This window comes from Cebidichthys violaceus, unplaced genomic scaffold (assembly GCF_023349555.1).
Source record: "Cebidichthys violaceus isolate CVI_PGR_0920_01 unplaced genomic scaffold, fCebVio1.0.p SCAF_62, whole genome shotgun sequence".
NCBI lineage: Eukaryota > Metazoa > Chordata > Actinopteri > Perciformes > Stichaeidae > Cebidichthys > Cebidichthys violaceus.
This window is the reverse complement of record NW_027176839.1, coordinates 1,049,785-1,072,166: the sequence shown is the minus strand read 5'-3', so window position 1 is coordinate 1,072,166 and position 22,382 is coordinate 1,049,785. Positions and strand designations below refer to the sequence as shown.

Genomic DNA, 22,382 nt, shown 5'->3' with positions numbered 1-22,382 from the left:
TAATGTGTAACAAGAAAACATCGCTACACACAGTACTACTGCCAAACTGTGAAATTTTGAGGGAATGTTGTTGTTTCTGACCTGCGTCACCTTTTTCAGAGCCAAGATCATCAGAATGGGAAGGCTGCCTGCGGAGGCCTCTGTGTGGATGACCGTCACCCAGAACATGGGCCACCGACACCAAGGAAATGGCTTGGCTCTCCTGTAACACACATAAATCAATATTTAATTTGTAAACCCTCTCTAATTAGATATGTGCTAAGGTTAAATGTATATAGTGGAATTCTGATATCAGCTATTCTCTATCCGTGACATGATGGATATGAAGTTTGAACTTTATTTGTTGTTTATTTGTTGTCAAATCAAGTCCCTCTCTACGTCTGTGGTATTGACTCGTGGCACCAAACATTAGCTTGATTGGCTCAATCTATGCGTTATGTAAAGCTGACATATAGAAAATGTAAAAAGTTTGTATGAAGATAACCCCATCCCTCTTCCCTGCACTAATTTGATCTTTGATAAATTACATTATTGTTGTATTCTCTCTCCAATTATTATGCCTTGGTCTGCTACAGATGTAAGGTATTCACTCCTCTGTCTCTTTCCCTGCTGCTTGTGGCTATCTGTTAGCTGCACATCCACTGGGTGTGGTTGGTTTTACAGCTGTGCAGAATTAGGTTACTGTCTTGATATCTTGTATCGGTATCTTCTTGTGCGTAACCTGCTGTTAAACATTACTCATGCTCTTAAGAAGACTATGCTTTAAGACAGTGTTGCATATCAGAGAGCAGGACAAAGTGTGAGTCCCAATCAGTCAAAACCATAAAACAGTACCGGGTTGAAGAGCTCAGTGGTCAAGCCAAGGTAGTTGTGTAAGGCAAGGAAGGTCACTCTCTGGAGACGCACCATGATTATCTACAGAGGACAGAACATACAGACAGCACTGTTTATGGCAACAGAAGGGGACGAGTACAAGATGGGGACCTCTAGTAATTTGTAATACAGTAAATGCAGAGGTCATCCATCATCTTGATCCTGTCTGAAATTTGTCAAGAAACAATTCCACTGCAAATCACCGACCATATTTCGCCAAACACAGAGGTCAAGTGATGATATTAGTCCCGTGTGAAACTGCATTTCAGTGACTTGGGGTTGGATTTGTTTTTCTTTGACAAGGTTTTTGGTTTCTTTCGTTCCTCATTTCTGGTTGATGACAGCAAATTTGAGAAAAATACAGACTTAACTAATCCTGTGTTAATGCTCTGCAGGAAACACCGATGTGTGGGGTAATTTCTAAATCACATGAGGTCCCCTGGTAGTACTCGTCCCAAGCCAATAGGGCTTAGGATGGTAGCTCACTTAAAGAATCAAAAGCCCTATTCGCACGGGACCAGTATTACCAGGGGACCTCATGTGAATTAGAAATGATCCCCTGTGTTTGTGTTTTGTGCCGCGCATTAGCACGGGATATGTGAATTCTGTATTTTACTAACATGATCCCTTGGCTTAGTGTCCAGGCTCTGCGAAAGATCCACTTTTATCAAAAATATTACACTATGATATTTAGATTTAATGTTATAAATATTATTATATTATGTAGGCCTATTTATGTTTATAGAATACTCAAAAATATGTCTCGCTCTGGTGTGAATGGGTCTCCATGCTATGTACGAGCCTCCTGAATTAGCACCCAAAATGCTGTGTACGCAGCCTCAAAAATTCCTGACCAGGGAAGAGCCAGAAAAAAATCCCACAAACAACCCCAAATCACCATGATACCAATTCACACAGGACTAATATTATCACCTGTGCTTTGCAAAATATAGTGGGTAATTTGTGGTGGAACTTGACAAATTACAAACATGGCAGATTTGCACAGGATTAAGATCACAGACGACCTCCTCAACTATTAAGGGCTATATATTCATCATTGTCAGTGAACACTTTACCTGGATGACACGGACCAGAGTTTCAGGATATTTCTCAAAGACTGACTGAAAGGCTGCAGCTGGAAGACGCAGGATAGTGGAGGGAACTGCAGCTCTTGCAGACACTGTTTTGTAAGGTGCAGGATAGCCCTGATTACAGATAATACAGTGTGTGAAGAAATAACGATGTTGTGAGTCATATAAATCTTCACAAAACAGAATTAAATCCAATGACAAGATATACAAAATGCGAACATGAATGAATAAAAAGAAGGGCAGTACTGAATGATTGAAACATAATATGATAAGATAGAGAATTTGTCCAAAATTAAAGTTAAACCCAGTCGAACTAGAATTACAGCCTCTTAGTTGTGTGCCTCCACACAGTGCAGTGAGGTTGCAATTTAAATCCATGTCAGTTCAAAATGTTATCACTTTATCTTTTTATCCTATTAGACATATGTATGAATTTGTCACAATTAGCATATGAATTTTGAGTTACGGCCAAAAACAGAACCTAGTACCATAAACTAGAAATCTCCATCAGGCAAAGCACTCAGCTCACTCTACATACTGACCAAAATTAGAGTTGATCTAATTGTATGTTATATTTGTTAATTATCTGTTCTAAAATAGAGGCCTATTACATATGAGGATGAAGACGTACAGTGATGATGTCCAGTATACTGAGCAAACTATGAACACTGTCTCCTGGTAGAACTTCCTTCACCACAGCGTCTGTACCATCCTGCAGTAAGAAAATACAGTCACATCTCAACATGAGAGAGTAGTCACAGCAACACAGGTAAGGGTTCCTCACTAATCAACACAAAACAGCAAAGAACACATGTACTAATTGATCGCTGAGTGTGAAATATTCTGTGAAGCAGTAGGTGTTGTGGTCCACCCTCTGGTCTTACACTCTCATGGATGCACAGCTCCAGGCGGCCATCTTGAACCACGTAAATACTGTCGTCGGTGTCACCCGGTCGGAAGAGCGCCTCTCCCTGATGCAGCGGGATCAGCACCATGTGACGACACAGCTCCAGGAAAAGAGGCTTCTCGAAGTGGCCGAGCACCCTGGTTACAAGACATGTGCACATACAAAGTAGTTATATTACTTCTAATGATAATAACCACATTGAGACAATAGTCACAGTATGTCACACTATGGAAATTCTAGTTTAACTGTATCATATCTAAGATAAAACAAACCCAATTATGATTCCGACAACATAGATGTGCTATATATGCACCGATTCAATTTCAAATCTAGATACTATGGTGTGTGGAGAAAGAAGGGTGATGTGAATCCTAAAAAACGACTATACTTTAAGCAGTTTAGTATTTTTGTTTGAAAAATGACTTAAACGATTAATGGATTTTCAAGACAGTTGACTAATTGACTGATCTTTTCAGCACTGAAAATCCCATTTCAGTACACTGGCATTCATTACATCTATATGTCCCAATGGGACTGCATAGAAACTGTGCTCCTGTTCATGTGGAAGATGGAAATGAAGCATCAGACATTTTACTTACCTGACATTTTTCAGCATGTACAGCACCTCAGATGGCAGATGGGAGTTCTTCACATCAAACTCAGTCAGGTCAGCCTCCAGTAGACAGGGAGGAGGCTCTTTAGGCTGCAGGGTGGGGGGCTCCCTCCGGATGCGCAGGATCCTTAAACAAACACACACGCATGTGCATGTGCATGTGCGCGCGCGCACACACACACACACACACACACACACACACACACACACACACACACACACACACACACGTGAAAAAGTTATTCTTCATACTGCAAAAATGTATTATTTTGAGTTGCAGCTCTCTAAACCAAGTTTCTATCATTTAAACTGAAACTTACCTCTTTTCTAAAACACAACACCTCTGTGCATTCATATTACAAATCTTTCTCATCAATATATTTATGTTGGTTTATTTCTGTTTTTAAAGGAAATTCTGAATGACATTAACAAGGGTTTACATATTGTATATTATTGAAAAAATATCCAATATTTAGTGGAGACTGGCTCTGACTATGTATTTGTCCCTGTTCCTTTGTATCTTAAAATACCAACTTATCTTCTTTGACAAAATAATATAATAATATTTTATCAAACAACTGTTCCTAAGTTGAAGAATGAACTTTCAACTGTCAGCTTATAGACTATCTGTCTACACCACATGCTGAAAAAGAGACGCACTTGCGAGCTATAGACAGGACTTTGGTCCTCTTCCTCACTCTCTGACGGGAAGCTGAGTTTGAAGTAGAGGCGGGGGCTGAGGACAACGTCTGAACCTGCAACAGGAAAGGTTTGGGGATTTGTCATGTTTGTAGTAAATTGCCTCTTTCTGTCCGTTCGTCTGTCCAACACGTCCAACAAAGAAAGATACCAACAAAGTATCAGTTAAAATGTAATGAAAACATCAGCAGCAGAGAGGGATATTTAGTCTATTGAACTTGCAGAATTAAAGACAATAAAGACAATTGTTACAAAAAAAAAAATTGAATTATTTTGCTGTTACAATATAACCTTTTACAGCAGACGTCATGATTATGTCACGGTGTTAGCAGGAGGCAAAACAAGAAAGAAAGACGGGAGGCAAGCACAAATCACCTCAGAGTAGTGGGCTAAAGTTACACTTCCAAAATGTGTTGTTGGGTGCCAGAATCAATATTGCATAGATTTGAGATGATAAACTGTGATTATAAGCTTAAGGAAACAGAGGACAGAACTTTTTTTTTTTTAATAGATGATCTATCTCATGTACTACAGTGACAATGGTTATCTTGGCTTTAAATCTGTAGCTTTAAACAACCTTATTGGTTTACAATAATTGTGACTGAAGAGTCAATGATAGACGTGGCCCTCTGCAAAGTGTGTAAAATGTCTGCAAAAGGAGCAACACCGAGTAGCATGCTGAAGAAGGCACCTACCTTTCTCATGATCTTTCGCCCGTAGAACATCACCTTGTCTCTCTTCCTAAAGCGATAGTGTGGAGCGCCGGCCTCCTCTGAAACATACCATACATCTTCTGTAAAACCATTTGCAACCTCCTGTATGAACTGATGCAGTACATCTGTCAAGTTAGATCCCCCTGCTTTTAATCCCTGAGAATAACTAATTCAGTGACAACTTGGTTTCTTTTTTGAATAGGACAAACAGTAAAATTATTGATACAGTGAATACAAAAATAAAGATAAAAAACAGTTTAGACTTAACCCTTAAAATGCATGCTTATATGAACTGTGAACGACATTTATATTGTCTCTGATATATGATAAAAACATCATCGTAACAGTCACTCTGACACAACCCATATTAATATGTTAACTGAGTATTTGGGTGTATTTTGCACATCTTTATATACTGCATCATTTTAGATACTAATGTACTCTGAAACAGAACAGTTTACACAGTGTGCAAGGCACTGACTTGACAGTTTGTATCTTCTGTAAAGAAGGAACACAACAACTCCAATGATAGAAACAACTGTCGCCGCTCCAATCAGCACAGCTGTCCACTGGAAGAAAAACATACAACACATTAAAATGAGCTCTACTCAGTTCTTTAAAAGAAACAACTCTAAAATATCAATCCACATGTAATGTGCTGAATGACAAGAGCAGGAACACCGGAGTCATTCATGTGTTACCAGTTCATCCTTTTCTCCACTGCACTTCAAGATGCATTTAATTACATTCATGCAAAAACGGGCCTCATTCACCAATATCTTCCTAAATTTTGGTCTTCAATTTGTTGGCGTGGAGGGTCTGTCATACCAAGAGCCATCCCAACCAATCAGCGAGGAGTGGAAGTGGGTTATAAAACATTGATGCTGACTTAACCAGCTACCCTTACCGATCACTTGGACCAAAATAAATGATTAGTACTAATACTATGTAAAAAAAACTTAAATACTTTAGAAGAAGTGAAGGTACTTCTGCAAGGGGTGAACACCAAATGAGCTGTCATATTTAGAAGAATCAGTAGTGAATATAGAATAAAACAAAGATGTATGGGATGCTATTTCTCATTCAGTTTTTTAAGTGTTAGTGTTTTTTAAAGATTATAATGCTTTATAGAATAACAAAAATATTTATTTTTAAATATGAATAATGATCAAAATATTGTCATTTAAATCCTATAATATTATACAACTGTAGAATTGATGCAAAATGGGCCTGTAGATGTCTTCAGGCTGGGACTCTCAAACGTGTAAAATATGAAAAAGATGCAACTGTGCAGAGTGGAGTACGAACAATTAGTTTTTTGCAAAACACCTAAATTCGCTACACTACCATGGCAACGCCATTCACCAAAAACGCAAAAGCTTTGTAACACAGCTTAGTGAAGGTCCTAAGGCTTACCTGACAACACTTGAGGTGGAACTGGCCTACCTGCTAGGAGGAGTATGTAAAAGTATAAAAAATATAATTTTCCAGTTGCCAGTAGGTGTTGCTATGACTATGAGTCAATTTGCTTGTCGATGTCTTCAGGTCTGGACTCTAATCCAGCCAGGGATGTGCGGCCAGGGGAGGCAGGTGAGGCAGAGCCATCATGTCACCAAAAAAACAAATATTGCTAAAAATAAAATAAATATTAATATTTCTCTACTGATCTGTGCGATAAATGTAATTTCTGTATGATTCCAATCATTTCAAGCATTTTTATAATCAAAATCGCTGAATTAGCGCATGTCCTGTTCAAACAGAGAGGAGACACGTGAGGTGAGGCAGCAACGAGCTGTGCCTCACCTCAGATTGCGCAATCCCTCACAAACTGGGTTGAGAGCGTGCCTTTTGCTTTCTCATTGTTTGTCACCACTGTAATATTTGTAGACACTTTTATTGTATGTCCTTTCTTTACATATAATAGGTACTGTATTTCACATCTGTGTAGAACATATTTAGTGTTGCTGATCTGACAGAGTGAAAAAAGCACACTCGCGTGCGAGAGCCCACAGGTCGGGTTTATGCTTGTTCTGTCGTTGCTCTTCTTCTACACTTCTCTTCTTCTTCTTATATTTTGCTTTGACCACAAAAATGTAAGATTATATATCCAAGCTTAAAAATGTCTCAAAAAACAGGGAAATATGACCAAATCAACAGCAATTCAACGTCGACCAGGTAAAGCAACCTTTTATGCATTTGTTGTTCTCTTTATACATCCGTGGTTGTTACACAGATTATCGCGGAATCTCACGATTTTCGCTGGTGGTGCCCGCAAGTGCTCCGCTCTGCTCAAGTTGCAAGAACTCCTGTTTCATGGCAGAGATGTTTTTCACGGCATCATATTTCCATGAAAATTAAAAGGCTTCAAAATGTAGCATTGCAAAGGTCTTAAGATTGTAGTGATCAAACCAGGCGCCGTTGTATCCGTACCTGGACCTAAAACCGATAGATAATTGTGAATTATTAAATTTTGACGGAGCACTTCTATTTTAACCGGTGCAGCTTTTCCAGCCTTTACGGCACTCGTTCAGCGGTTCAGGAAACACACCGACCAATTACATGTGTTGTAAATTACGTCACGTGATGCTACTCAGCCAATCAAATATGCGTATTCTGATAAACTTCCCAACTCCAGTGAGATTTAGACACACGGGCGCGACGGGGAGAGAGAACGAGTAGTCTGAGAATAATATGGGAGTCAGAGAAGTTATTTCACATGACGTTCTCCAAAAAGAGAAAAGTGGTCAGAGAGACCAGAGAGGCCAGAGTCTTTAACCAAGAATGGACAGACTCTTACATGTTCATTCTTCCCACAGGCAGTTTAAAACCAGTGTGTCTCATATGTTCAGAGACCGTGACGATTATTAAAAGCGGTAATGTGAAGCGCCACTACGAGACAAAGCACAATTCTTTTGAGCAAACGCACCCACTCACATCTGAAATGAAGTCACAGAAAAATAAATCTCCAGTCCAATATGATCAGAATCACTTCACATCTGAATTATAGGAATTTTAACCCATTGTAAACTGTCAACATTGTATAACTTTGTAAATGTAATCTTATATTCTGTTTTTAGGTTTACTTTGTAACATCTGTCTTGACTACAGATGAAAAATAGCCTCTTGCCTAACTCTGGTGCGTAGACAGCAATGTTTCTATTAAAAAAAAAATTTAAGCTGCAGGACAATTCAGAGAAATAATTTTTTCTAAAAAGAAGTACTATATTTTAAGAGTGACACTTATTTTATTTTTTCCAGCCCTTATTTAACAAAAGAAGAACATTTCTTTATTATTAGAGTATTTATTATTTATAATTCATCGATTTAAATTTGAAATCGGACAATAAATATTGTTGAGATATTATTCAATTTAACTTTTTATATTTGAAATGACAGCCAGTTGTTGATTACATACAGACATTAATACAACTGTTGGGCTACTTCAATATATAAAGGACTAAATCAGCAAGCAAGTTAGACATTACTGTGATGTCAGACCTTTGATTAGGAAATTCTCTCTAACTGGACCTCGTTGGACTTTAATTGAATACCTCTGGTTTAGGGTATATCTCCAAGACACTTTTCTGTAACTCTGCCTCCCAAATTTACATGAAATGGGGTGGGTACAGCAACTTTAAAAATGTGTGGGGACACTATTGAGCCATCTTGGCACACCCATGCACAAGACCCATAAAACGTACACATTTCCACCACTTCTGATGCATGTGCATTGTGTCATTATTTGTTTAACACATTTTGTCTTAATGTCAGTGATTTCATGGTGATGTCTATTAGTTACATGTTTTTGTATCTGATTCACATGTAGTGTCTTCAATATGTATGACATTTTAAAATATATATCTCTAAAGGCCGTTTTCTCAAAATATTTTTTTTTCTCAGACTCTGAGCCAGAAATATCCACTGTAGTAGCTCTTTTGCTCTGGTTCATGCTCTTAGATGCTTGTGTAAACAAGGAGATGCACTTATGACTTCTGGTGACTAGTAGTTCTCTTGAATACCTATGTTGAATACACTTATTGTAAGTCGCTTTGGATAAAAGCGTCTGCTAAATGACTGTAATGTAATGTAAATACACCAGAGTGTCTCATTCTTGTCAATATTCTGAAGGGGATTGTTCACATATCATTCACAGCCTGTTTTATATAACATTGTATTACTAAAAACAAGAAGAAAATGGATTTTATGACTGTTGACAGTATTTCCTGATTCATGCAGTGATAAGGAGAGATATCAAAAATTCCCTGAACAAAACAATTGAATCTACTTTGTCAACAAAATGAAAGAAGATGTTTGAACCTGGCTTTATCCAATGCTCAGAAATCTGTTCAGGATATGTATGCAAATTAAAACATTTATGATAAGACAATGCCTCATTTGCATATTTAAACAACATTTTCAGAAAACGTATAATACAATAAATAATTGTCTTAATGTAAGTAATCAACTGGGGACGTTTCATGGTGATATATATTAGTTCACTGTTTTTTACCGTATTCACCCAGTGTGTCTCCCTAAGAACAGTTAATGAATGAGGCCCAAAGTCGCAGTCAAACCTCTGGAGTCAGAGATTGACTGTTGGTGGTTACCATGTTGGCCTCTGTCCTCTCCGCGACAAGCTGCGTCATCTTGGCCCCGATCTCAGTACCGAACGGAACCAAGCTCTGAAACATCAAGAACAGGAACAACACTGAGAGAATGAAATCAACTGGACATGGGATCAATCAGAGCAGTTGTAAAAACTGTTAAATTGTGACAATCGTTTGCCTAAATGTCTCGCTGAGGACAAAGACATGCATGGATGGAATATTGGGTCTACAGGCACAGGCCCAGGGGCCCAATGTGTCAGGGGCACCCCTGGCATTCACCTGTCACTCAAAAGACACTCGAGAGATTAAAAATGACCTCAAAGAGATATAAGAACTATAAAGAGTCTCAAAACGACTAAGAAAAGAGGAAAAACAACCACAGAGACACAAAAATTACTACAAAGATACACAAAACAACTACTAAGAGATGCAAAATGAAAAAAAGGGTCAAAACAACCAGACAAAAAAAGAACTACAAAAAGACCAAAACAACAACAAACAAAGACTAAACAAGTATAGAGTCTCTGTGCCTGGCCTTTGGTATTTGCATGGGACACTGATCTTAACATTAGGCCAAAGAAGTGCAATGAATAGGAACAACATACCGGTATACTGCAGCTCTTCTCTTTACCGTTGTCTTCCATTTCTGTTCAAAAAAGATAATGCAGCAATAAAACAACACAATCTATAACAGTGAAATGAAAGAATTTAAACTACAGACATTCATTCATTTCACAAGGGAAATTAATGCGCATTTAACTTAAGATGATTTGTTGCTATTCTGGAATTATATTTTGATGAAGCTTTGAGATCAAAATAGCCCGGGACTCGAACCCTGGACCCTGATGCATTGCTGCACAGAGAATCTGGGGTAAAGATCAGCTGCTCCGCTCCAGAAACAGAGGTCACAAGCTCAATGCTCGTAACCAGACACTGGCTCTCCACTCACTCACAGCTGAGCTCTACCAACAGGCTGCCACACAAGTCTGCAAAACGGTGCACAGGTCGTTCAGGGGACGAGAGGAAAGATGTCGGCTGTCATGTTTAGTTTGTTTACCAGACACTTGTTGACTTTGCATGTGTCCCGGGTCTTCTTGAGCCACACTCCATCAAATATGGAAGATGTTTTTGTTAGTGCTTTGTGAATTATATATGCCGAAATGAAAAGTGGATTTTAGTAATAGTCTTATCCTATTTTGGTCGACGTGAGTGCGTTTGCAGGAGAGCACCAGAGCCACATATTTAATGAGTTTGGCGACAACACGGAGCATCATATTCCTGCTTGACGTAGTGATAAAGCAAAATAACTCACACTTCTATAGTTTGATATTTACTGATAGCTAACACGTTAACAGTACGAAGAGAGCCAACATGCAATTCCACAATTAGTTAACATAAATGTAACTTTGTTATAGCTAACGTAACGTTACCGTTCATTCTCAGACACATGTCCGCGGGGGCAGTCCGCAACAATGCAAGCGAAAAACTGAACAAACAAACAAGTATGCAATGACAACAAATACAAATAAATAAATAAAGCTTCAGCAATATAACTGACGTTTACCCCTTTTGACTGAACCGACCAAACAATTTTCCCACGTACCTTTCTTGTATCAAAGTTTGTGTCTATTGCTACATGCCTGAGAAGAGTGTTAAGCCTGTGTGGTAAAACAATCTCAATATCCTGTAAGGGCTTTCAAAGTAAAATCCGTATTGACGAAAATCTAGATGACCCAGACGTGATGAAGGCATTGTGGACTGTGTTTAAAGAGGATGTACGGTGCAATTTAATAGCTAGATTTTACTCTTCAGTGGTACATATTATAGCTATAGTTCTGCTTAACATTACCACAGAACTAGATATATACTTGCTTTGCGCATACTAATTGTGCCTTTTAAACATTTATTTTGAAGAGGAATTAATTTGTGTACTACGTAGCTATGGCTAACTTGACATACCTCCATCAGTAACAGTCTAGATACTAGTATCTCTGATTGTAATTGGTGGTTGGTTTTGCCTTTCGGCCAATCACTGAGCGTTTCCTTGGACAGTTCGGCACATTGCTCTCATCGGACCAACAGCGAACTCAAGGTGAGAGGAGTTCAATTTTGTGACAATGAATGAACTTATGGGCAATTTTTTTAACTATAACGACTATTTTAGTAACGTCAAATGTTAGTTAGCTTGCAAGCAGGTGATATAACAGCGTTAGCAGGCTCGTAAGTTATCGTTATGTAGCTAACGTTAGCTAGCTAACGTAATGAGCTAACTGATAAAACAAAGCTTTCAGTTGATAGCTAGATACATACATACATACATACATACATACATACATACATACATACTTTATTGATCCCGCGAGGGGAAATTATTTTGTTACAAGCAGCAATAGGTTACAGGTCCTCTTACCTAACGTTAGCTAACGTTAAATCAGAATTGTTACGCAGGTTTTCATCACCTGAACACATTTGACTACATGACGATCAATGCGTTAATAACAGGTAACGTTAACGCTAACAGTCTTAATTGTTTCAGTAAGGGTAAGTGTTATCAAACAAACTGAGATAACGTTAATGTACGCGTGTCAGAAGATGATTGCTTTTCTGGACACCCATGATTCCCTGGTTGTCATACTGTATCCCCACGTTCATACAAGGATATACATAATTCGTCAGTTTTGAAAAATAAAATGACAACCGTGGTGGTGGCAGAATCGGTGTGTTTACACATGTATGCGTTAACTGTGTTAACAGTCATTTCTTCTCCACAGGGTTTCTCTGAACGCTGTGGCACGATGGGTGTGTTATCCACGTTGATGAGGGGTCTGGTCAGAGGAGCAGACAGGATGGCTGAGTTCACCAGCAAGCGGGGATCAAGGACTCATAATAAAGGCAGAGGCGCCAGGCCCACTGGACTGAGGCTCTCCAGCAGAAAGTTTCTGTCCATACGGACCATGATTCCAGAGTTTGTGGTGCCTAACCTGGAGGGCTTTAAACTGAAACCCTATGTGTCATATCGCTCTCCTCGAGGAACAGAGCCTCCACTCACAGCACGAAGTGTGTTTGCTGACGTGGTGGCCCCTCAGATCAAGAAAGACTTTGAAGAGGGCACTTTCAGCAAAGGACAGCTGGAGAAATATGGTTTTGAGCCCAAACAGGAGGGGAAGCTCTTCAAGCTTTATCCCAAGAACTATGTGCGCTAAAGATGGACTCAGTGTTATGTATTTGCAAAGACTGCTGGGTAGACTGAAAGCTGCAGACTAAAGTGGATGATAATGTCACAAATGGGACTGTTATATTTAGAAAAATATTTGTTCCTACAAGTGATTGACTTTTCTGTTACTTCATCATCTGGCAAAATAAATGGTAAGGGTCTATGATCTATGCTGTAGTTGTGCATTAGTAATTGTAAAGGTTATTAAGTATAGGTAACAACTCAACACTGTCCTGAGGCTATTCATAGTTATTCTTCACATTCTCTTATACTACCATATAGTAGTTAATTTTTCTCAAAGCCCTTTGATTTTAAAGACATGACTCCAAGTTAAGACACAGTGAACGTAGAACTTGATAATGTAGCTTTATTGGTCAGGAAGTGTAATGAATGTAACCAGCAATTCAAGTGGCTATTTTAAATGTAGTTCTACTACTGTGATAAAGTTTACAAAATCATGAGGTGAAGATCACCACATATGCTGGCAGAACACTCTTTACAAAAAGGGGTATGGATGGATGGATGGATGGATGGATGGATGGATGGATGGATGAGGTTCATTACTAGGGAGCCTTCAACCTGCTAATCTGGGTTAAATCATCAAGCATCAACCCATCCACATTGTCATCAATGCTGAACTAAATCCAGGAGCCCATCGTCCTTATAAAAGGTAGAAGGGTGCAAATTAAGAGAATTTCCTTTTGAGGACCAATTCACACATTGCATGGAGTCAAGCAAGTTGTTTTTGAGAACAATTTTCCTTAACACGGTCACAAAGTGCTTAAAACGGCTATAATAAAGAAAAAGTTTGTGGGAAAATGGTGGTATTGATCTTTCTGCTAACAGTGAGGATTGTAAGCAATTTGTTTAAATACAAGCTTATACAAATAAAGAGTCATTAAGAAAATATAAGGTTTTCCTAATTGCATATTCTGTGATAAGTCTGGGGACTATTTGTTGGGCTATACATTCTGCAGAACTTGGTATATTTCTATAGTGCCAGTGCTCCAGCCTGGTCAGCATGGCTCTGATTCCAGTTGAACCTGATCTGGAGTCCAGTCCCAGCGCCACACATGCAGCATATGGTCATAGAAGGAGCAGCTTGCCAGCACATAAGACAGTGAATGGGCATCCTCATTAGGAATCGGGGCAGGGCCTGCAGTAGGGGAGAAATGGGGCGCTGCAATGCCCTCTGGGATGTATCGTCCTGCATCATCCTCCAGGGAAGTGTCAAAGCTGGCGGTGGGAGATTCATACTGAATCCTCAAGTGACCTCCACTCTCTGCGAGGCTTTGCTTTGGTTCTGCAGCAACAGGAGAGCAGGGAGCCGGTTCCTCCAGGGACAGCCGGGACCAGTCGGCTCCGTACGCCAGGGAGTTGTGCAGGATGTAGGAGGCTAGGACCGGACACGCTCCTCCACCGCCCTCTGGACAAAGACAGAAAAACATTGATGTTTCAGACAACAACTCTTATGGGCAGAATCATAAATTGCTCTTATTTATTAAACAGTTCATAGAATCCAAAATATTCAGATTTATAAAACCTTTCATACACTTGAGCTGAATTTGATTTGAGATTTGAGTTGATTTACAATTGAAAGTTGTTTATGAAATAGTAATGGCTTATTAGCACAAATATTACTGCTGGTTTGAATGTTTATGATAAAGTGGAATTATATGTATGATACCTCTTACATTTCATTTCTACGGTCTGGTTTTAATTGAGCGCCTCACCATCTGCATCTCCATAACGTACGTACGCATGCCTGGGTCAAAGTTTTCGTACAGGTGCATCCTGGTCCTTACGGGATCCATTTCATTCATACAACAATAACTCAGGCCAACTAACATGTCTACCAGCTCCTGGATCCCAACGTATTCAGTAATGAAGATGGAGGACTGCAATGCTAAACTGCTTTTGGGGTCTGACAAAGCCTGTGTCCAGTTACTCTTTCAAGTTCCAGGGCAATGTGACTCACTCTTGTCGCTCTCATTTTACTAAAGTTACTTCAAGCATAACTATCATCCGCTTTTTATAAGTGACCCAAAGTCATGGAGGCATGATGAATGAAGTTCCAACAGTCCTTTGTTCCCCCATGAATACTTACATTTCACAGTAATTTCCAATCAAAAAGTCACTTATGGCAGCAAGAAATTATCATTGTCATGATCAAATGCTGTGAACAACAACATTCCCAGTTTGTAGAAATAGCTAAAGCCAAAAGCTATTCAGTAAACTATTGTATATGACAAAGAAAAACAGCTAATCCTCACATTTGAGAAGCTGAAACCAGAGAATGTTTGGCATTTTTGTTTGAAAAATCCCTGAAATGATTTATCGATTAACTGCCAGTTAATTTTCTGTCTGATGAACTGTTTTTGCCCTGGTGTCATTACATTTTATGAATCAGGAGGCCAAACTAAAGCTTGGTACCTGGGTTAACTAACTGAATGACGAACCAACAATAAAAACCAGAGTTCATAGTGTTTCCTCCTTCATACTCACCTAGTGCCTGCTGGCAGTGAAGGATGTGGAAGTCATTGTGCATGCAGGCTGCCAGCAGCAGGTGCTGATCGGTCGGATGCCACTTCAGCCTCCACACTCCACCACCCACTGGACTTTCACTGAGAGGATGTCGCATGTTCCTGCCATCCCACAGCAAAACCTGCTCATCATAGCTGCAAACACAGATGGCCAGAACACAAGATGGGCAGACAGTCACATGACTGAAAGACTGAGCCAGCTGATTGTTCAAGACAAGAAGAGCAAAAACGTGGAAGTCAAAGGCCATTCTCACTCAACACCACTTTTCCATAGAGAGGTCACTGCGATATTTACCTGCCTGTAGCCAAGATGTGCTCCCGGTGGGGGTTGCTGTGTATACTGCACACACCCATTGAGTGTCTTCAAGAGAACAACAGACCAGAACTTGTCAGTGTGCTTCGCCTGAACGGACAGACCAAAAGATTGCTGGTGACACTACCTTTTACTGGTGAAGGTCGGGCAAGAGGGACCAACCCTGAGATCCCAGCCTTTGAGTTTGCAGTCATCACCACCTGTTGACACAGACACACAGACAGACAGACAGACAGACAGACAGACAGACAGACAGACTTCTTAAATTCTCTTTACAATCCCAACAGCAATCAATGAATCAAATGCTCTGACAAACAAAGAAATGCGGTATTTGTGGCTGTCACAGGTCAAATCATTTCATTAGACCCAGATGCAAAAATTGGACAAGCTACCTTTGTCTACATTGTGTGTCACCGGACTTTTCCAAGCTGCTAGCTTCACAGCTCTGAGTACTAACAGTAGCCATGTTGGTTGTTTATGTTCATAATGATAATTTAGGGGAGGGGCTTTGGAGGGAAGCCTGAAGGGACAAGCTGTCAGTGTTGCTGACTTTGCAACTTTCTTTCTAGATTTAGCAACTTTCAGAGATAGTGCTGCTAGCTACTTTCATTGAAAAAGTTTGGTTTTTCGGTTGGATCATTTTTTAAATCTAGCACACTCTTGCCGGCTCAGGTTTATAGTTAGGGCCGGCTCAGGCTTATAATTATGGCTCGCTCAGGTTCTCCTTAGTCCAGCCCTAGATAAACTGCTATAGGCCTAGACTGCCGGGGGACTTCCTAGGATACACTGAGCTCCTCTCTCCTCTTCTCTCTCTCCTTCTGTATGAATTCATGGCCCATTAATGCTCATTACTGACTTTGCTTCTTCCCCGGAGTCTTTGGGCTTTCTCTCCTCACAGGTTTCCATTGATCGTGGTTATATCTGGAACCTGGTCTTGCTGACACCTACCGCTACTATCTTTATTATTAGTAGTCACATTACTATTACTGATACCATTGCTGCTTTTATTAGGCCCTATTGAAATCCAAAGAATTGTTATTATTTCTCCCCTAAAATCGCATTTTTCAGGGCTTTATTATTATTGAGATTTTATGGGTTGCATGCTCATATATGACAAAATGGCTCAATAGCGCCCCCTACAGTTTCACAGGCCACAGCCATCACCCCACATGTCCGATTAACGTGAAATTTGACACATATATTCAGCTCCATCTGCTCTACAATCAATGCACTCTAAATTTGAAGCGCACCGCTACTAAACGCTGCGTCCGATTGCTACCAAATTTGATGTGGATCATTATTGAATCGATGTCATAAAAAAACGTGTTGATAACTTATCGTGTTAAGAAGAGATGGACCAATGAACTTATAAGGGGCGTGGCTTTGTACATCAATCAATCTAACTTTAAAACCATTGTGCTTATCACAAAATTTGAAACAAATGCCCACATAGCAGCCTGTAATGTACCCTCACATTTTAATTTCCTTCAGCCACTAAGGGACACTACAGTAGTTAGCTCTTTTTGGCCATTTTTCCCCATTTTCAGGCTTTGTATTTTCACAAAGTCCTCCTACAGTATTTATGCGATCGGCTTCAGCACGATCTTAAGACGTTTATAATGAAAACTTATCAAACTCATGAGTTTTCATGCAACAACCTTGGTGGTACGTTACACCTAGATGTATGACATTTTGTAGGCACATGTATCACATGGAGACTTCAAAAAAAGTCTCTTGAGACTGCTCGAAAAACCGTAGTGGAAGTCGGCTATTTTGCTCTTTGAGTGAATTTTCCCTTAATTTTTGACCATTTCTACGCGCTATACTTTAATAAACTCCTCCTAGGGAATTTTTCAGATCCATTTCAAATTTGGTCAGTACAATCTAAAGACCTTTGTGATTAAAAGTTATCAAAAGCTTTACGTTTGATTGAATGGTGTAGCCGTGGTGTGGCGGCCATTTTACGTGACTCCCCATGAAACAGCAAGTTGATGTATCTCCACCGGACTTGCTCAAATCTGTCCCAAACTTGCCATACTTGATAACAATCATGGCCTGAGGATGTCTACAAGCCAATTTTCCATCTAAGTCAAAGCGCCACCTAATGGGGAAAGGAAATCAGCGTTATTTGACAAACAATATCCGATTCACATGACATTTACATGATGTTGTCTACACTTGATATAGAGCAACATAATGCATGTAGATGCACGTTGTTTAGCGCCACACAGTGGTTACAGGAAGTGATGGACTATTTGCAATGCAAAATTTCCAGGGTCAAATACTCCAAGCAGGAAAAAAACATCTTACTCTTGGTCGCGTTGTCCGATGGTCGCAGACATTCTCGGCCGCGTAAGCCAAGGTCTCGCAAGATCCCCGACGTGCGCAAAGGTACGAGGACCTGTCCATCGCTGCTTGCAGCTTTAATTATTATTATTATTATTATTATTATACTATATCCACTGCTGCTGTTATTATTAGTAGCTGTCATTTTTCCATCATTATTATACTTACTACTCTCATTATATGAATAATTTCTGTCATATGCATTGAATGTGTAACTGTTATGTTGTTCATTCTGTACACATGACATCTATCACACTTCTGTCCATCCTGATGGAGGACCCTCCTCTGTTGCTCTCTAAGGTTTCTTCCTTTTTTTATCCCCTTGAATGTTTTTTTTTTGGGGAGAGTTCTTCCTGTTCTGATGTGAGGGTCCTGGGACAGAGGATGTCGTATGTGTACAGATTGTAAAGCTCTCTGAGGAGAATTAGTGATTTGTGATTTTGGGCAATACAAAATAAATTGAATTGCTAGTTTCCCAACATTACCAACACTAACTTTAAGGTATGGAGTACCTATGCACCTCCATAACACAGTTACTGTTTTTATTCCAAACATAGAACCATCCTAATTTAATCTAGGCAGGTTGACAGCCACAAGAAAAAGAAAAGAAATGTTCAGCTTGGGGCTCCTAAGAGGTCAGGGACAGACCTGCAAGTATTTATTAAAAATGTGGCAGATTAATGATTTAAAGGAATGTTACCAGAGTAAACCAGCTGTGTGTCCCAGTAGGAGAAGGCTGAGATCCAGGCCTCAAAGTTATGGGCCTTCCACTGTGACAGAGCCGTCAGAGCGCCTTCAGCCAGGGAGAGCACACTGACGCAGCCTGCAGAGTCACTGCACACCACCCGCACATCACTGCTGCTGACACAAAGAGTGGGACATGACCAATGTTGACAAAAAGTAGCCCAACCAGAGCCTCCAATACACTCATATGTCATAAAAGTAGCCCAATTTTTGGCATTTTTAGACGAGGGTTTTATGTGCGTACATAATGTTAATGACAATGTAACATTCATATGGATAGAGTCTTTAGTCACAGAGATATGATTCAATAATAATAAAAATAGGAATAAAGTTGATTTAGTAAGCTGAATCAACATTTGCTTTTGATGGTCATCGGTCATTCAACAGAAAACTGCCCAATCTGGCAACACTGAACAGGGTTTTTTGTACAATATTTGACATAAACCATTATAAGGAAAAACAGAGATGCAGGGGCTCGGGACCTGGACCATGGCGAGTTTGTTACCTGTCCATTCTTCCAGTGGACCAGTCTAACGACAGAGCCAATCGCTCTGCTCCCACCTCCACACAGCACAGAGGGTGCAGTCTATGGCCTCCTTCCTATTGGATACACACATTCATTAATGACCGCACAGACTTCCACATCACACTAAGTCTTATAATACATAGTAACAGACTAACACACTTGTCAGTGCCCAGCCACATCATTTTACATCAGCAGTGAAGTGAACAGCTTCAGCATGTCTTGGTTCACTTGGGCTTGTCCTTGTCTCCAACAGACGGAAGCAGTAACAGCACAGCAGCTGTGAGAGCTTATCATGTTCCATGTTGTTGACACTGTGTCCAGTGTTTAATTGGACAGTAGTATGTTATAAGGCCTTTGTCCATCCAGAACAAACTCTTTAGTCTTCAGAACATAATGCAGTCCAGCACAAACCAAAGACTACAGCTTGAAAAATAGCAATTCAAAATGACACTGTTGTATTCGACTGCAATTACACTGTGTTTCTATAGTAAAATGTTTCAGCTTTTTTGGCCACCACTGTGTATGTTCGTTTTATGTAAGATACAAGGGCACTCAAGCATCTAATTTGGTGTTTGGCCATTTAACTTAAAGACTTAAAGGCAATGCAATTTATTTTGATACCACATTTCCGACACTTTGGCAGTTTAATGTACTTTAAAAGTTGCATAATAAAATAAATGAGAAAGGATTTAAAAAATCACCTGCAGGCAATGCCACATCGGTATTATAACTGAGTTTGGTTCGAATTATGCTCTTTGCTTATAAGAAAACGGCACATTTGGACTTAGTACTGTGGTTGAAAAGACGGTCTTCCACCAGTGTTGATCTTAGAGGCTGATATATTCAACGATCATGTGTCCTGTCAAAAACTTTACATACTGATTCTGTACACTAACATCAACTATATACCAAAAAATATTAGACCTCACTTGCTGCGATTCCTCTGATGCCACATTTCTCACCTGACTGTCTGACAGTGTGTACAGCTGCAGCTCTCCAGTGGCAGCTGCCATTCCCAGCACGGCCCCCCCTGACAGTGGCACATGACACCTGAGAACATGCAAAAGAATTAACCAGAACTAAGCAGACAGTTACATCAAAAGCCACACTGGTCAAACCTGATTTCTTACCATTTCAAATCTAAAATGGCCGCTGTGTCAATGCGCTGTAGCTCAGTAAGAGGAGGGCTCATGGATCCCTCCCGCCGAAATTCAAAAAGATACAAACGACCAGTCCGGTTTGGGGGGGCATCCTCTTCCCCTGCCTACAGGAAGTAGGTAAAAGGGACATAATTAGTCAACAGTCAGACACCAAGAGGAGCATGACAGACTGCTGCCCCGGTATGTACCCGTTTCTGCTGCATACATTTAAGTCACAAAGAACTCAGGCTGCACAATTAATCCAGGGTGCACCTGGAGATAACAGGGTGCACCAGGAGATTACAAGGTGCACCCTGTGGAGATTACAGGGTGCACCTGGAGATTACAGGGTTCACCTGGAAGGGTGCACCAGGAGATTACAGGGTGCACCAGGAGATTACAGGGTGCTCCAGGATATTACAGGGTGCACCTGCATGAAAACAGGTCAGATAGCATAGAAGTGTCGTTGGGGTTCTGTTTAAACGACAGGTAATGGAATGTACCGGGACTGTTCGGATGTAATCTCACCCCTTTTTGTATCTGATATGTCCCGCAGGCCAGGATGTCGTGGCTCGATGCAACAGGACACCACTCCACCGTGTCAGCACTCAGCTCCGTGTCCACCACCTGTAGATTGCGGGTCTTCGATTTCCAAGCCATGACCGCCTGCTTTGCATTACGTCACTGTACTAGTGCAATAACTAAAAAACAAAATGATGTCCCGTTACGCCAGGACTGTAAAATCAAAAGTAAACTCAATGTATAGACTCAAGTCTATTAAGTAGTTCGTACGTTGGACTTTAAGTAATAGCATCTAAATTTAGCTAACTTCCAGTAGGCTATCTGAGCTAACTAAATAATCTCTTTGGCAGTTAGCTAGCAACCTACAATTTACTGCAGTCTCACAGAGACCAAACTGTGAACAGTTAGACTCTACAGATAGTGAACTGATATTCAACGAGTGAATAACATGGCCAGCGTTCCGCTGATACATGTTTTAACACGGAATACCCACAGAACAAATCAGTATCAACAAAACTCACATGGGAGCCAGACCCGACCCGACGAGTGTATGCGTCGTTACGTCACCGCTGGGCGAAAGGGTGCATTCAGGGACCACTGCGAAACAGCAACAATAAATCGGAAACTAGAGTATGTGCCTGGGGCGAATCGGCTCGCCAGTTTAACACACATACAGTGTATGGTTCATCACGTGCTTGGATCGATAACGTAGTCTTGAATACCGACTCGTTACAGCTACAGAGATAGCTACAGAGATAGCTAAAATAATGTTTGTGGTTGCAGGTATCACAACAAAAGTACTACATGCATTCATAGTCAATACATTACAAAAGGCACCATCCAACTACTACACTTCCGTTAGCTTTGGCTTGTTTTATTCTGAAGGTATTTACCGGAACTGTATGGTAGTGTATTATATTGGTGTTGGTCACGTCCGCCAAATCATAATACTACTTTCTAGTGGTAACAGGTATGTCCTCAGTCTGTCTTCATATGTTTTCTGTTTTAACAATATTGCTCATGCCACTACCTTGACTCACGGTAAATATGATGGGATGTATGAGAATGGTGGTTATAGTCATGGATATACTCTGGCCTCCTGTGGCCTCAGTGTGTAACAACATATCAGTCTATTTTTTATTATTGTGTTGATGCCAGCGGTTGATCTTTATTAGTCCCCAAGGAGCAAATGTTTTTGCAAATGTATTTACAATCAAGAGTGTAAACTGCCTTGAAATGTGTAACTACATAGTTGTATATGGGTGAAAGTTTTGAATATTGTCATATTGCCAGCTCAGGAAATTCACCCTGCACCAAGAGCTGCTCATCCAGTGCTACACTGCAGTCTTCCAGTCTATTCTGTTTTTTAACATACACATATAATCACTGTCACATACAAATCCATCCACACAATGTGAGGTCTGCAGAGAGAATCATTGGTTCCAGCTTGCCCTCCATCCTGGACTTGTACACCTCCAGAGTCAGGAAACGGGCAGAAAAGATGACTGCAGACCCATCACATCCTGGACACA

General features: G+C 40.2%; 3 protein-coding genes across 5 annotated transcripts in view; 1 reads left to right on the top strand and 2 right to left on the bottom strand.

Annotated features, from left to right (window-relative positions):
• Positions 1-11,154, bottom strand: part of pnpla7b (patatin-like phospholipase domain containing 7b) — a 38,359-nt gene extending 27,205 nt beyond the window's left edge. For 2 of the 3 annotated variants that reach the window (XM_068734261.1, XM_068734263.1), the window contains exons 1-12: positions 11,107-11,154; positions 10,109-10,149; positions 9,504-9,578; positions 5,378-5,465; positions 4,879-4,955; positions 4,145-4,239; positions 3,471-3,611; positions 2,849-3,008; positions 2,596-2,676; positions 1,950-2,078; positions 835-915; positions 82-202 (exon numbers count right to left, since the gene is read on the bottom strand). In XM_068734261.1, the coding sequence (XP_068590362.1) occupies positions 82-202; positions 835-915; positions 1,950-2,078; positions 2,596-2,676; positions 2,849-3,008; positions 3,471-3,611; positions 4,145-4,239; positions 4,879-4,955; positions 5,378-5,465; positions 9,504-9,578; positions 10,109-10,147 (1,087 nt within the window). In that variant the 5' untranslated portion in view covers positions 10,148-10,149; positions 11,107-11,154. The remainder of the gene's footprint in view (positions 1-81; positions 203-834; positions 916-1,949; positions 2,079-2,595; positions 2,677-2,848; positions 3,009-3,470; positions 3,612-4,144; positions 4,240-4,878; positions 4,956-5,377; positions 5,466-9,503; positions 9,579-10,108; positions 10,150-11,106) is intronic. The other variant, XM_068734262.1, reaches the window with a different exon arrangement.
• Positions 11,155-11,543: 389 nt separating this feature from the next.
• mrpl41 (mitochondrial ribosomal protein L41) lies at positions 11,544-12,887 on the top strand. The gene is made up of 2 exons (XM_068734279.1): positions 11,544-11,595; positions 12,275-12,887. Exon 2 carries the CDS (start codon positions 12,299-12,301, stop codon positions 12,704-12,706), a length of 408 nt encoding a protein of 135 aa, XP_068590380.1. The 5' UTR covers positions 11,544-11,595; positions 12,275-12,298; the 3' UTR covers positions 12,707-12,887.
• Positions 12,888-13,058: 171 nt separating this feature from the next.
• dph7 (diphthamide biosynthesis 7) lies at positions 13,059-21,413 on the bottom strand. Its single transcript, XM_068734278.1, has 10 exons — positions 21,372-21,413; positions 20,857-21,029; positions 20,320-20,453; positions 20,152-20,239; positions 19,169-19,263; positions 18,620-18,780; positions 15,701-15,773; positions 15,556-15,621; positions 15,223-15,395; positions 13,059-14,143 (listed from the first exon to the last, which is right to left on the bottom strand). The coding sequence occupies exons 2-10, from the start codon at positions 20,986-20,988 to the stop codon at positions 13,734-13,736; spliced, it is 1,332 nt and encodes a 443-aa protein (XP_068590379.1). The 5' UTR covers positions 20,989-21,029; positions 21,372-21,413; the 3' UTR covers positions 13,059-13,733.
• Positions 21,414-22,382: the final 969 nt, after the last annotated feature.

Excerpts from the sequence above, each read along its gene's own strand:
- mrpl41 (XM_068734279.1), top strand. The coding sequence starts at position 12,299 with ATGGGTGTGTTATCCACGTTGATGAGGGGTCTGGTCAGAGGAGCAGAC.
- dph7 (XM_068734278.1), bottom strand. The coding sequence starts at position 20,988 with ATGGCTTGGAAATCGAAGACCCGCAATCTACAGGTGGTGGACACGGAG. Across the intron at positions 15,774-18,619 it reads CACACAGCTGGTTTACTCTG|GTGGTGATGACTGCAAACTC; the intron begins GTAACATTCCTT and ends CTGTGTCAACAG. Across the intron at positions 15,622-15,700 it reads CCGACCTTCACCAGTAAAAG|ACACTCAATGGGTGTGTGCA; the intron begins GTAGTGTCACCA and ends GTTCTCTTGAAG.